This window comes from Podospora pseudoanserina, chromosome 5 (genome assembly GCF_035222485.1).
Source record: "Podospora pseudoanserina strain CBS 124.78 chromosome 5, whole genome shotgun sequence".
NCBI classification, from domain to species: domain Eukaryota; kingdom Fungi; phylum Ascomycota; class Sordariomycetes; order Sordariales; family Podosporaceae; genus Podospora; species Podospora pseudoanserina.
In genome coordinates, this window is record NC_085924.1 from 730,590 (window position 1) to 744,759 (window position 14,170).

The following is a 14,170-nucleotide window of genomic DNA, read 5'->3' on the forward strand; positions in this document are numbered from 1 at the left end:
AGTTTTCTTTAGGTTGTTGGGACTGTCACAACTGTCTGATGCCGTGCTTTTGGATATCACCTTTTACCAATTTTCTTCTTTTATAACACATGAACCCAGAAATGCTTACTACCTAATTTATTCTTTTACCACAACACATACAAGTCCCAGAAATGCAACAATGAAACGTGACAAGTAGCAAGAACCAAACAGCACCATGGTTTTATTGTCAACGGTGGAAGGGATGAATCCCGTGAACCACCACGTCGAAAGCTATGCTAGGTATCTACCCAATAACAAAGCTCATCTTTCCCTTCCATCCGTGGCGTCAGTTCAGAGACTGACATGTCCAATTCCCAGTGCTGACTGATCCCTGTCTTGAAAAATGTACCCTGGCCAGAGTAGAGAAGAGAAAAAGGAAAGAGGTATAAGAAAACAGAAAATAGAAAACACACTCATTGTTCGAGTGAGACTTGTGTTGTACAGGCCCTCCACAATTGACCTCGACAACAGCAAAGATAATAGAGCAAGAAACCCCCGCCGTCACCCGGTCCCAGTCCCGTGATATGCTCCCAATTCCCCCATGTATGCATATATATGTCCCAACCTTTCACTCTGCATGCCGCCCCTCTTAGTTCTTGATATACCAATCAGGATGCTCACCAACCCACTTCTTGACCTTCAACCCCGAATCGATCTTGGGGAAGGGGTTAGTAGGCCAGTATGCCCTCCAGGCATTGCAGTTGTTGTTGTGCTGGTTCTTGTCCGCCTGGCTGAAACCGTTGCGCAAGTCATTGGGGCGCTCGAGATACTGCACCGACAAACCGCCAGACACGTGCCAGGCAATGTGGCAGTGGAAAAGCCAAGCACCGGGGTTGTCAGACTTAAAGGCGATGAGCAGCCATCCGTTGGCGGGAAGCATGGCGACGTCGCGACGGACCGGGTTGGAGCTCTTGAGCAGGGCCATGTCAGTGGCGGGATTGAAGCGGTAGCGTGTCTGAGGAACGCCGGCCGGTTGGTCGGGGGAGCGGCCGACGACGAGGAAATCATGACCGTGAAGATGCATCGGGTGCGGAATGCTGAAGGGGCCGGTAGGGTCGTTCTCGATGAGCCAATAAGTCCACTGGTTGACGCTGTTGACGGTGATGACGTTGGCTTGAGGAGGATAGCTGGTGTTTTGGGCAATGACGTAATCAACAATCGGTTTGTCCCAGTCGACATTAATGGAGCTGCCATTGACCTTCCAGACAAAGAGGGGTGTGCCGCCGAGGGTCAAGGAGACGGGCAGAGTGTTGTTAGGTCGGGGAGTGAAGCCACTAGTAGGAACGCTGCGGGAGACAACAGGTGTCAAGTTGTTGAGGTCCATGCAGTTGGCATCAGCAGCAGGAGTGCCAATGTTGGTCGGGAGAGTGTTAGGAGCTCCCTGGTAGCGGAAGACCGCAGCCGGGTGAGGATTGAGCGAAGCACCGCAGGCAAGACCGCCGCCAAAGGTGGCGTTGAACCAGTAGTTCCCAACACTCTTGTTGGCGTCAATAGTGACATCGTAGCGCTGGCCAACGGCAAGGAAGAGACTGTCAACAGTCTGGGCCTGAACGGGAACCATGTCGGCGGCAATGATGGTCATGGTGTGATTCTGGAGCTTCAGCTGGAAGTGATCGTGGGTCGAGGTGTTGATGATGCGGAGACGATGGCGCTTGCCGGGGGTGAGCGTGACATTGGCAAATTTACCAGCGCCGGTCTGGGGATTCTTTCCGTGCCCTTTGAAGAGAACAGTGTCACTGGGAGGGGGGCCGCCATTCATGGTTTCCTCAACCAGGACATCAGCCGGCTTGTGGTAGTAGTCGGTGATGGGGAAGACACCAAGATCGATATCGTAGGGAACCGAAGCAGGACCATTGACCACGATGGTGCCAACGACACCGTTGCCATATTGGGCCGAGAAATGCGAGTGGTACCAACTGGTGCCATATTGCTGAGCGCGGAACCTGTAGATGCGGCTGCCTCCCTTGGGCGGGATAGGGCATTCGGTGACACCGTTGGCACCATCGTGCATGTTTGTTCCTTTCTGGTGGAGACCGTGCCAATGAATAGAGGTGCTGCGAGAAAAGGGTCAGTACAAGTTCCATGGGCAGTAAACAATATCAATGTGAGAAACATACCCATTAGTCCTGAGATTGTTGATGACATTGACTTGAATCCAATCACCCCAGTTAGCAGTAATGGTAGGCCCTGAATCACCTGTTAGCATAGCCCTTGTCAGATGACACGGCAGTGAACATACCAAAGATGTCACCATTGACAAGCATGACCTTCTGCTTAACCACGCCATCAGGACCGAGCCAGTTGTCAACTTCGGTCAAGGTCAGAGTATACTATAAGGCTGTTAGTAACCAGGGGCACCATGACTTCATCAAAGGGGCAAAAGCATACGGTGCGTGTGACTCCGGTGTTGGGAGTGCTGACTTCGTAGTCCGTGTTGATATCAAAACCGGGGGCCCAGCAAGCACGGTTGGCGGCAGTGTGGCACGAAGACTGCCTCTCTTCGACGGGACGAAGAAGATCACGAGTGACCTCACGGGGCACGCCCGGGAGAGAAGGTGCGGCCAGGACGGCGCTGGGGGCGACGAGGCCAAGCAGGAGCGCCGCGGCGCTAAAGAAGGACTTCATCATGAACAAGAACTGAAGAGAATAGACCGAGAGGAGAACCGGGTGAGGGGGATGGAGAGGAGAGCTGGTGAGGATGAGAAGAATGGGTGACTCAAAACGGACGGAGATGGTGATTCTTATAGAAGATCCATCAGATGGTACAAAGACTTAGTTGATAATTCGAGATGTGATCAGCCAGGGTGATGGTGCTCGGTGCTCGTATTCTCGATGACCTCCCCTTTCCTCCTTTGGATATTGTCTGAGTCACGGCGTCTCTAGTCTTCTTCGTCGGAAGACGCGGGTACCCGCTAGGTAGAGGCGTGTGTAGGACGCGCGAAGGGCAGATGTGAGCGGCTCGGCACATGGATGTCGATACCTGCTAGACTGCAATCTATCGAAGTTCCCATGACCTGGATCCAGCTGTCTGGGCGGCATGCCGAGAGTATTGGATGTATCGTGAGGGTGTGAGAAAGTTACGCTACAGATAGACATGATCTTAGGAACGGGGATAGCTTGACAGCAGGGTTATCGGGCTATGGCAACCCGAACACCCCATCCTGTCACGCCGGGTAAGCCCATGTTAAGGGCGAGGTGAGTAAGCTTGAAGCTGAACCGCAGCACAAGTTCGAGTGCGTTCAAAAAGAGGCATATGCAAAGAGGGTCGCTTCGGCTTTACGTGGGCGGATGCTAAGTCACAGGATTCGATAGTCTCATGAAGCCTTCCACCTCTTTGGGACTCAACGAGGGCAGCGAGGTGGGGAGTAGTAGGTGTCGTAGCTGTTGATCTGCGTCGTGATGGCTATTTGCGGAGCATCGTTCGAGGTGTGAAGAAGGGGAGTGGTGATAACTTCAATCACCATCCTGCATCAAAGTATTGGCTTGGCCCAAGCTGGGAATACTCTCCCAAAGATCGTGAACAAGGTACCCTCGCTGTCTGCCTTGTGCCACAATTCATACCCCTGAACGAACAGGCGTGTAAAAGGAACGGGACGGCATGGAGAAGAGGCCCAAGAGATGCACAGTTGACCCTTCAGCCGCGTCTTCGGCGGCTGTGCATGTGTACGACAACAAACGGGCACCAACCGCGTGATCGAGGGACCATCTTGGCAGGGGAAAAGCAGAAGGGAGGCCAGTTGTGGATGGGGTGGACGGTGCAATGCGTACCATAGCGTGGGCAAAAGCACAAGAGGGCACAAGATTGACATTTCGGTTTCTCGCTTCCCCAGAGATTGAAGTCAACATCCACGCGGCACCCAAGATCTTGGTAGTAACGGAATGTTTCTAGAATGGAAACACGGAATCGAATAAACCAAACAATATAGATGACACTGCCAGGGTAATTGGGGGTCCCTGTTTGAAAACCAGTATATGGTGAGCAGCAGCGGCGTAGTCATCTAGCGTTGGAAAGGGGGCACCGAACTGCAACCCAGTGGGCTACCCACGCAAGGACCTTGGAAATGCCCAAAGGATCACTTGGGCCAGGGTGATGTGGGCAGGTTACCGGTCAGAGTCGCAATATGAGTGGATAACGCTATATCCGGCAACGACGACGTCTCTTTGAGGGATGTCACGTTCTGAGTTTCATTCTCTCCGAGTAGCTCCCGACGAAGGCCTCGCTTCTGCCCTACCGGTATGATGATTAATTTGACATCCCGCTCGCCTCCTTGGAGATGGAACCAATGCTTATTGGCCACAGCTTATCTTGGCGGGGATAACAGCATTTCTCGGTGATAAGTTATGAACACTTGTGTCTTGCAGTACAGGGTGGAACTATTGGCTGATGGTATGAGTGAAATATCGTTCGACGGATCACCTGCGTCAGAACGCTCACAGTCGGCACGAGACGACTGGAAGCTTGGTTCAGGCCGAAAGGGTTCTCAGGCCAAGCGCCTAGAGGATACGAATAGGAAAGAAGAAACGACAAGTTGAAGCTACTGGCGACATGAACTTTGGGGAAAGAAACGCAGCAAGAACTTGGAATAACTTGGTGGCAGAATCGGACCCGGAGCGGAAGTGAATGGTGGCCGGTAACCAGGCTAGTGTGTAATATGGTTTCCGAGGAGGCTCCAAGAATGAGGTGCTGGGATGCCCAGGCCATGCGAGTGTGATAAGTCGTGTAACCTCCATCGTAAGCTGAGAATGCAACTGTCCGCCTGGCACTTTTGAACAGACGCCGCATCGAAGAGGTGGCGTAAGAGGAACACCAAATTGCGGATGCTAAGTTTCGAGGCGAGAGTCGAGTGTGCCGGACTGTACAGTTGGGCGGGGCTTGTAGGGCAAGAGAAGAAAGACGAGCACTGGGTTTGCTCAAGCTTTAGCTGACCCCTGTTGTCGTCGCTTGTGATGACTTGATTTGTTTCTGCGGCTCGACGGCTGCAACGCTGCAACGCTGCAATGCTCCAGCAGCGCGGTTCTGTGTAGTCAAGACTCGTATCATATCTGCGCTTGGGCAAGAAACGAAGAGACAGGCTGTGCCGTGCTCCTCCAATCTTACCAGTCTTACCGTCCTTACGCCGCAGTGTTCAACAATACCCCACAATGTGGAGGACAAGCCCTGGCCTTGTGGTTGACGAAACGAAATCGCCGTATGAGATCGTATCGTCTGGAAGCTGATGGACCCAAAGCAAGCTACTTGGATGTGGGAAGCAGCTGCAGGTGGGAGTGTTGAAGCTCTGGGCAAGCTAACCAAACTCGAATCAAAGTCGGTCCCGAGCCGTGTTGGCTTCTAAATAAAGCCAGTCTATTAGAACCCTGACCCCTTGTGCCCACACATTCGTCCAATCGCAATCGAGGCGCATTTTGAGTTGTTCCTTGCCCGCGGTGTGGCGCACCCGGCACGGCAGGCAAGTATTGGGTTCGTCGTACGGAATCAGACGAAATGCTCTTGATGGATTGTGGATGGGAAAAATGATTCGATGAAGGGTCGTTGAAAGCGGAGCCCAAGGATGCCAAAATAATCCTTTCCTGGGCGCAACAATCCTTGTGTGGATCGGTGGGGAAGCTGGGAGACTAGAAAGCGTAATAAACTCAAGAGACCAAGGTGAAGTCGTGATGGTTACCGCCCCAAATGCATCGCTAGTGTGCGGTGTGCAGCTCGGAGAACGCAGGGCCTTCAGGACCGAGCCCTGGACTTTGGATTTCCCGATGCCGGCCAGTTCATGGTCCTCGGACGTGATAACTGACCGGGTACGAGACGAGAGCGGTTGAAGACAGGAGGTGGAAGGGTTGCTTTGGCGTGAGAACAAGGTGTCGTGTCAGAGTCGCCAGGCAGGAACTGTGCATCAAAAGTCACCATGTTGGCCCAACTCGGACTTTCGGCAGTTGCCTGCCTCTTGGGTTGCTCTCGACTAGCTATCCACACCTAGCAGCACAATAGCATCTTTCTCTCCTTGACGTCGTGGGATATCATCTTTCGTCGTCATTGTCGTATGTACTTCGTACCGCTCACATGTAGGCAGCGCCGTCGTTGTTTGGTCCGCTTAGAAGATATGGAAAAGTCCGCGTGAAGCTGCGCGCGACACACCGAGGTGTGGGTGGTGGTGGTAGGTTGAAAATGGTGGGGTAGGTACACCAAAGCCAGGGGCCAAGATAGCGGAGTGGGGGGTCGTTGTAGGGCGCGCCCCCAAGACATGGGCCAGTCGCAGCCAAGGACGTTGACAGCGATAGCGCCACGATAGTTGAGTGATTATGACACGGCCCATGCGTCCACTTCGTACAGACATAACATATTGGACAGTTTGACAGCTCCAGCCGATAAGTATCACAAGCATCAAGACCAGCTTCCCCTCACTGTACGTAATACCATCTTCTTCCGATGATTCCGATCACCTTCCGATCCGCTCCACCGTTCATGGTCTTGTGCTTATTTGTGTTGGCGGCCGTTGTAGTGCGGGGGGGGGGATGCGTGAGCCCAGCCCGCTATTTTGCGTGGCCATCATCACAAACAGCTTTTGTGATCTGTGTGAAATGGTCTCAGATTGCTTAAAAATCACAAAAGTCCTGGCACCTAATGCCGAGACAATATTGCTTCCAGAAACGTCCGGTTGAGTCGGGCAAAGAAGAGGTACCGTAGCTTTGACTCCAATGCTACGGTGTTGTCTTCGGTTGTTAGTGTGCCTGTCCCCACGTGTTATTGATTCTGCGGGGCCATTTGGGTTAGGGGGGTCCCTCTTTGAGCGGGAATGATCGGCAGCCACTGCTCGGGACGGGAACAGCGGCTGGAGGCTCGGCGGCGCTAGACATGGGGTCTCCAAAATCTGGCGTCAACAGCTGTGTTCAGGGAGGCCCAGGCAGGTGAACTTTTGGAATGAAAGCAACCGAAACTCATGGCCTGGTACTCCGTAAGGTAGCGACCTTTGCTCTGAAGATGGTGTCTCGAACTTTTGAGCAGAAGGATGGCTGGCTACCAAAGCAATCAGACAAGGACTCGCCTCGGCCTAATATTCCTCCTCGCCGCAGACGGGCGTCTCCGCGGGCCCTGTGCCTGGAACCGAGATCCTGCGGGGGCGCGTGAGGCTGCAGCGATGCCTGAGAAGGGGAATAAGATGCGTTTCCCGTAACAAGGGGCCTCTTTTCTTCGCTTGATTTCATTCTGCGCGGAATTGAGTGGGAGGTACACCGGATCAGTCCCGTTGTCAACGCCCATCTTGCTGTTTTGCCCTCTTGCACCTGTACCCCCCCATGCGCTGATATCGACTGGGAGCAGGATCTATGTGTAAGCGGGCGTAGTGTACATGGTAGGGATCTCCTCAGGGGCTAACCGGTTTAACGTTAGTTTGTCGTATTTAGATCTCACGCCGATTCCGTCGCCCTACTGTCGAATGCTGATACTAGTGTGGTGAAGGGCGCAAAGTTGTGCTTCTTCTCAGGTGTACTGCATCTGTCGCTAGAGCTGAAGCTCTCAACTGGATACGGTCATGATCGTCAGATAAGCTCCCCTCCACCGCGGGTATTTTCCTGGGCTCGCCTAGAGTTGCAGTCGAATTGGAACTCCCGAGGCCGAATGCCGATGTATTATTATCCGCCAGGTGGTGTGAGAGCCCAACGCCATGAAACCAATAACTGTCGATGGAGGGTCCTTGATCAAATGATGCCGTGTATTCTTGGTAGCTCGTATGATATCTGTACTCGAGATTTGGCAGCCTATGTTCGTCCGCGAGTTGTCACTCCAGCCGCTGACCTCCAAGCTAAATCCGATACAGCTTCCACCGTGACCGGCGACAACAGGACGGTACGCGTCGGCGATGTGTCATGGAATGAGGTTCGAGATGTGGGGCAGCTGAGGAGCATCCGCGATTGGGTTTGGAAGCGATGTCTGCCGGCAATGCCACACTTGGCTGCGACGTTGACGGGCCACCGCGGCTCTTCCGAGTGAACCTCAATAATCTCCATCTCAGTTTCGGTGAGCACCCAGGAGGATGGAGTGGGCCATCTCAAAGTTGAAAAAATCGAAGGAATTGTCCGGGGTGAGTTGCGTTGTGTTGGAGGAAGTCAAGAGGCTCGACGGTCCGTCTATCCGCTTTGTCGACTTGTGGCTGCCAATAATTCGGTAGCCACGGTGAGCGATGGCGTAGAGGGTGCTGCTTGAAGTAAAAAGGGTGATAAGGTATTCAGATTCCAAGCTCGCTGTTGCCATGTTTGATGTTGTTCATCCAGATGATCTGCCGTTGTGCTCTTCTATTCCCCCTTTCCTCCCAATGCTCCCCTCCTGCCTTCCTTCCATTAGGTATCCCACAAGCCATCCCACTTTGCCGCTCTCTTCTCGACTGTGTGATTGCCTGCTGCAGATAGTATCGCACTTTTCGCTCAGGTAACAAGGGCTGAAATACTGGAATGTCGTTTCTGTGGTACGCTGGGCGCGATGGGTTCATTCATGGATTGTGTCGATGCGAAGAAGTTGGCTGATGAACAGAGAAAATAGCCAACTATCAAAGAAACAAACCCGGACGTACCATTTTGTTCTGGGGTGCATAACACATATATGCCCCCTCATCCACGGACATCCGTTCCTTGGGTCGGGTTCGGTCAACAATCCTTTACCAATTATGAGAAAGTCCGGGACCACGCAACAGTAGCATCAGTGCATCACCACGTCACAACCGGCACTTTGACATTCGAATCGTCGAAGCCCAATCATCTATCAATCACACATAACAGCCTCGATATAAACACACAATAAGTCTTTCCAAACTGCCGGATATCGCGGGGTGCATTGCTGATCGCTGTTTCAGATTGACAAGATCTGCGGCTCCTGCACGCCATCAATGCTGAAGGCCGAGAACTCTCCGGCTTCGGTAACAAGTGCGATATGCCCGGCCGATATATGTCTTCCCAGCCTATTATCTGCGCCACCTGTCACGGCCCCTCCCGTTGGTCTCAGATCTTGGATCCCATCTTGTACAGCCATGTGTGACGGCTGACGGATGGTATAGGAAAGCTCCGTGCTCGGCCGGTGATTTTGGACTTATTGCACGAAAGGATTCGGCATTCAGGCATGAAATGGGGTTTATAGCCGGGCAGACTTGACAAAGAGTCCTATTCAGCGTAGAGGCGGTATCCGCTGCTACCGCGTATCCGCGACGGACTTGCGAACACTGCTCATGAGCGAGTTTCACACCCAATCCATAATCGATAGCGGAGTGCATCATGCACCCATTTGGGAATGCCAGCCATCCGGGCGTGCGGCATTGGACTCACATAAGCGTTTGTCAGCGCAATGGGAATGACTGCTTCGTACATGTCTGGCCTATGAGGAGTGACCTTTGGATCCTTGCCCTGTGAATAGGACCACGACGATGTCTAATAGGACGCAGCAGCTTGATTTAAATCAGACAGGTTTACTCCCTCACGAGAGCAGCATGTTAGTAGAAATTTTATCTCATTTCAATTTCCAATAAAAAGGCACGAAACGTCGCGTGCGAACTTGGTGATGCTCGCCACATACTTATCAGTCCGCTATCCAAGCACCTCCGTCTGGCAGTGGAAAACACCTTTAAGAATAAAGACTTTTACCAAAAATACTGGCCATACGAGACAAGAAGTCTCTAAATTGACCGCATGTCTCAATTTCTTTTCTCATTACATATGTCACAGTCAACCGCATTGATTGAAAAGAAAAACTCTCGAAGGTGGCCTCCTTCGAATAACCCCACCCAGCCCCTGAGCTTGTTTACTTCGCTTGCCATGCCAAGTCGTCGTCCGAGCAGCCCTTGACATGGGTGATGACACCATCGCGTACCCTAACCCTTGACATTCAATCCCACCCTCAACAAGAAAAACATCCATCGACGAAAACAATAGAGACAACATCTCTTCTTGACAACAAATTTCCAGAATTTCCACATGCCAACAGGCCTTCCAGCACAAATTATTGACCATTCAAAAATCGGTCGGTCATTCTTCCCACCGAAACCCGGCCCGCACAGGAGCCCCACACCCTAAATGGTGACGTCAAATCCCCTACAGATGTCAACCGTGATCTCGACCTCAGACAGCCGGATCGTTCTAGGCAATCGAGTCTCTCTTAACCCGCAGCCTTTTATGGCATGCGATCCTAAATTGGCGGGGAAGTTCAAAGGTTAAAATACTGCAATGATGCGGAGCTGCAGTCCTAATCAACGCCGAGCCAACCTCCTGATGTCATCATGACCGGCGCATACCGCACATCACTCCTCCCCTTTTCTTAAAATGCGCCCTTCCGCCTTCGCCTCAACGCTCCCCTACCAATTGATTTGCCAATCATTTTCCAATCCCCCACCACCGTTGTGCAACCTACCTCTTCACTAACATCAACTTTTGACATACAAAAACCAAACCAACCCGATCCCCAAAACAAACCACCTGTTCCACGCCTAGCAATCCAACCACCCCAACACCTTCAAAATGTCCAACATGGCCCGCAACCGCGTTATCCCCGCCGTCATCGCCTCCGGCCTCTTCGGCGGACTCCTCTACTCAACAGCCGGCGGCTCCAATCAGCCTCGCCCCCGCGCCCGCCACGACGCAGCAGCCACCAACCTCAACGTCTCTGAGTCCCTCGAGTCCATCGCCGGCACGGGCGGTAAGCACACCCGCAAGCAGTCCGACATACCCTCCGACATCGACCCCAAGAACACTCGCATTGCGAGCCACAACCCAACCGCCCACGCCAAGCGGTCGCCCTCCAAGACGCTCGACCTCGGGGACGGAAGTGAGCCCAGCCAGCTGCCCAAGAATGTCGGGCCTCATCGGGATCTTTGAGCAGAGAAGAGGTGATGGGGAAAGGAACATGACGAGGGAGATCAAAGTGTAAGGTAACGCTGGTGAGGCAACATGCCAGAAAAAGCAAAGCGCCTCAAACGGAGGAGGGGAGCCAGCCATCGGGAGATACGGTTGGAGTCTGCATAGTCTGGCGTTTGGTTGCTTTGAACGGCATAGTAATATGTAACAAAATAGATAACATGATGCAAACCTTTGTGGTGTCCCCCGATATTCGACACTATTCAAGCTGGTCAAAGAGCGGAAGCGTACCTTATGACACGCACGCATGAAATCCAGGTCAATTTCATGAACACGTCAAAGAGCCAATCGGAAATGAACGTCAGATTAAATACAACTGGAACAGAATTTCTTTCAGCGTACTTCTCCTACAACTTCAACACCACATTACTCTCATCTTTCAACAACTATCCCCATCTAAGTCCTACAGGTAAAACGACGACATATGTGTTAAAACCTCATATCGCCACCCAAAACTGCCCATATCTCATTCCACCGCTCTCATTTGTTGTAGCTCACAACAGCGTCATCCCGACCACAAGACCAAGAACCAACAAATTGACAGACCATTGAGCCAGTGTCGCGATGCTAGTAACAGCAGTTTGTCCCGATGGTGGTGGGGCCTCCACAGGAGTTGGCGGTTGCGAGCTACTATTGCCCGCGATTGAAGCATTGGCCCCCAATCCTCCCGTGAGTGGTGTCGTGCCATTGGAGTGTACCAACACCGGAATGATTGCCGTCACATCTGCCAGGTTGAAGCACTGCCTCCGGTGGCTGGCGTCGTAGTCAAGTGAAAAGACAGTAACAGCACTGAGGCACTTGGGCGCAACGGTGCTTACCATGTCGGTAGCCTCAAACTGCTTGTAGCCAGCATCGGTGTGCATGCGGTTGAAGACGCCGCTCTTGTGGTTGTACGCAACCTTGACTCCCACGTCCTGGGTGGCCCGTGTCAGAACAAAAGGGGGGTTCGTGCATTCATCGCTTGTCTCGGATGTGATGTAGGGCAAGTCGACAGTCACACCGTATCCCTCGGGAAGGACTCGATCTCCGTTTGCCTTGCTGATGAAAGCTTGCACAAGGTTAGAGGCAAGGCGAGCATTGATAGTGGCGGGATCCTGGAGCCCAGCTTTGGTGCTAGTGTTGAGTGACGAATAGACGGTGGCTTCGTTGCCAGTCCAGAATGCCATGGCGGGGATTCCACGCTCAATAGCAACGTAAGTTGCGGCCATGGCCCCGGACAAAGTTTCGAGAAAAGTACCTGAGTTTGACCCAGAATTGGGACCCGAGATGACGAGGTCGGGGGCTTCGAGCCGACCAATGGTAGGATATATGTAGTCCAATGCCACCAGCACCTGCGCTGTCGCTGTGCCATTGTAATACCATATGTGGTTGTCGGTCGGATCAGTTCCAAGGGACGGTGCACCAGCTTTCACGAGACCTGCATGTCACCATATGGGTCAGCAACACGTCTTCAAGCAGCAGCTATGTGGGAGCACATACCCCAATCTCCATCGGCGTCCAGTCGGGGGTTGGTGGTGAATTCGGCATGGAGACCAGCACCCGTCTGGGCAGCAACAGAGGCAACGACGTAACAATTGTGGCCGATGGAAGTCATTTGGCGGTAGAGTTCGCGAACACTGGCGGTTCCAAATCCGTCAGCGTTCTGCGTACCAGTTCTGTTAGTGCATGCCAGGAATGAACTAAGTGAGGTTGTTGATGACAAACCGTAATAAGGATGTTCAAGGCCTCCACGTGAGAAAGCAGAGCAGCAGCGGCTGCAACAAAGGTGACGGTGTGCATGTTTGTGGTGCAATGTGTCGGTGCCTGTACAAGATAGCGTGTTGTATTTGAAGAGTAGCAATGAGCAAGGCCAGGTGCAAGAAACAAAACTGGTGATGGTGTTGGAAGAGGATCAAGTCAAATGTTTCGAGAAAAAGCTGACACCTGTCCTGTCATCTTGTTGTAGGGTTCTAATGCCACGAGGAAGGGACAGACAGGTCGACGAGGTGAATATCCTCCGGTGCCTCCACTCAATCTATCAAACGTCATTGCGGCCGGTCAACTCAGCTGCCTGATGTGGAAGAACTCCCAAGGAAGGAAGGAAGGCTGGTAGGCTTCGTACGAGAGTGGGAACAGGAGACGGTTTGGTGGTGATGGTTAAGGGGAAGTTGCACTTGCCATCCCCACCATCGAGATATTATCCAACATGCCATGATGCTATGATGCCATGTCGCGCCCACTGCACTCGACTTTGAGGGTCGGTGGGTGGAGGTGTGAATCATAAGTTGGGGCGTGGAAAGTGGGGTCCTCGGTGTTGCTCCTTCACCTTGCTCGCAGTGGGCAGGCAGTGTGACATTGCAGCCTGGACATGGAAGGCTTAAAGGCAGTAACGATCCATGCAGTGTGTAATGTCTGCACTGAGTTGGCATCTTCGAAGAAACAAGAAAAACAATAGCAAGTTGGAATGTCCTGAATTCAAGGGCCCGACACCTTGTGGTCGACTTTTAACTGTCACCCTCAGACGTTCTGCTATTTACAAAGCTTAGCACGGTTGTCAAATCCCATCCAAGAGCCCTTCCCATCCAGCATTGAAACACATTCCGCCAACTCTTAGAATCCCAGCGCAGAGTTGAATGCATCCGCGGTTGTCGCATCCTTGGTTCCCAAAGCCTGAACTTGGGCTTTCGCCTGCTCACACAAAGCTTTGGCCGCATCATTTGCCTCGCAAACGTTGGTGAGCTGATCGCAGACCCTATTGGTGATGATGTTCGGGTTCAGCGCCTCCTGCTGGCCTTCAGCCACAAGAGGATCGACAGGCAAGAAAGTTCCCTCATCCGCCTGACGACCGGGGCGACCGAGGACGAAGTCGATGCTGGGGTTGCAAAGCCCAAAGTCGGGGGCCGCATTGGCGCCGTTATTGCCATTCTGGTTCTGGCGAGCGCCAACAGCAGCAGCGGATGCGATTGAGGCCGCGAACAAAGCAACGAGGAGAGTCTTGGCGTACATTTTGGGAGATTGATGTTGGATGGTAGGTTGGTAAAGACCGACTGGCGGTTGGATGCAAAGATATGTACGTTCAAAGAATGAAACAGTTCCCAGAACTGGAAGTGCGAGATCAACTCTGAAAGAAAGGACTGAAGAACAGCTGTTGTTGATGGATGTAAAGAACAAGTCGGAACCGATAGGCCACCCACGGCACCTTTAAAGAAAATATGGATTGCGCCTACAATTGCCTCTGCATTCTTGAAACGGCGATTTGGATCTCGCCTGGGCGTAGATCATACCGAGG

General features: G+C 52.6%; 5 protein-coding genes across 5 annotated transcripts; 2 read left to right on the forward strand and 3 right to left on the reverse strand.

Moving 5' to 3' along the window:
- Positions 1 to 94: 94 nt before the first annotated feature.
- On the reverse strand, positions 95 to 8,774 carry lcc1 (laccase, multicopper oxidase, benzenediol:oxygen oxidorectuctase). Its single transcript, XM_062947380.1, has 4 exons — positions 2,410 to 8,774; positions 2,261 to 2,351; positions 2,139 to 2,208; positions 95 to 2,075 (listed from the first exon to the last, which is right to left on the reverse strand). Exons 1-4 carry the CDS (start codon positions 2,647 to 2,649, stop codon positions 611 to 613), a joined length of 1,866 nt encoding a protein of 621 aa, XP_062798586.1. The 5' UTR covers positions 2,650 to 8,774; the 3' UTR covers positions 95 to 610.
- On the forward strand, positions 8,606 to 8,803 carry QC764_0074640 (uncharacterized protein; the record flags this gene model as incomplete). The annotated part of the gene is made up of 1 exon (XM_062940688.1): positions 8,606 to 8,803. The coding sequence occupies one exon, from the start codon at positions 8,606 to 8,608 to the stop codon at positions 8,801 to 8,803; it is 198 nt and encodes a 65-aa protein (XP_062798587.1).
- Positions 8,804 to 10,506: 1,703 nt separating this feature from the next.
- Positions 10,507 to 10,863, forward strand: QC764_501180 (uncharacterized protein; the record flags this gene model as incomplete). Its single annotated transcript, XM_062947379.1, has 1 exon — positions 10,507 to 10,863. The coding sequence occupies one exon, from the start codon at positions 10,507 to 10,509 to the stop codon at positions 10,861 to 10,863; it is 357 nt and encodes a 118-aa protein (XP_062798588.1).
- Positions 10,864 to 11,201: 338 nt separating this feature from the next.
- Positions 11,202 to 13,196, reverse strand: QC764_501170 (uncharacterized protein). The gene is made up of 3 exons (XM_062947378.1): positions 12,607 to 13,196; positions 12,382 to 12,544; positions 11,202 to 12,319 (listed from the first exon to the last, which is right to left on the reverse strand). The coding sequence occupies exons 1-3, from the start codon at positions 12,679 to 12,681 to the stop codon at positions 11,397 to 11,399; spliced, it is 1,161 nt and encodes a 386-aa protein (XP_062798589.1). The 5' UTR covers positions 12,682 to 13,196; the 3' UTR covers positions 11,202 to 11,396.
- A 295-nt stretch (positions 13,197 to 13,491) lies between these two features.
- QC764_501160 (uncharacterized protein) lies at positions 13,492 to 13,887 on the reverse strand (the record flags this gene model as incomplete). Its single annotated transcript, XM_062947377.1, has 1 exon — positions 13,492 to 13,887. One exon carries the CDS (start codon positions 13,885 to 13,887, stop codon positions 13,492 to 13,494), a length of 396 nt encoding a protein of 131 aa, XP_062798590.1.
- Between the last annotated feature and the right edge of the window lie 283 nt (positions 13,888 to 14,170).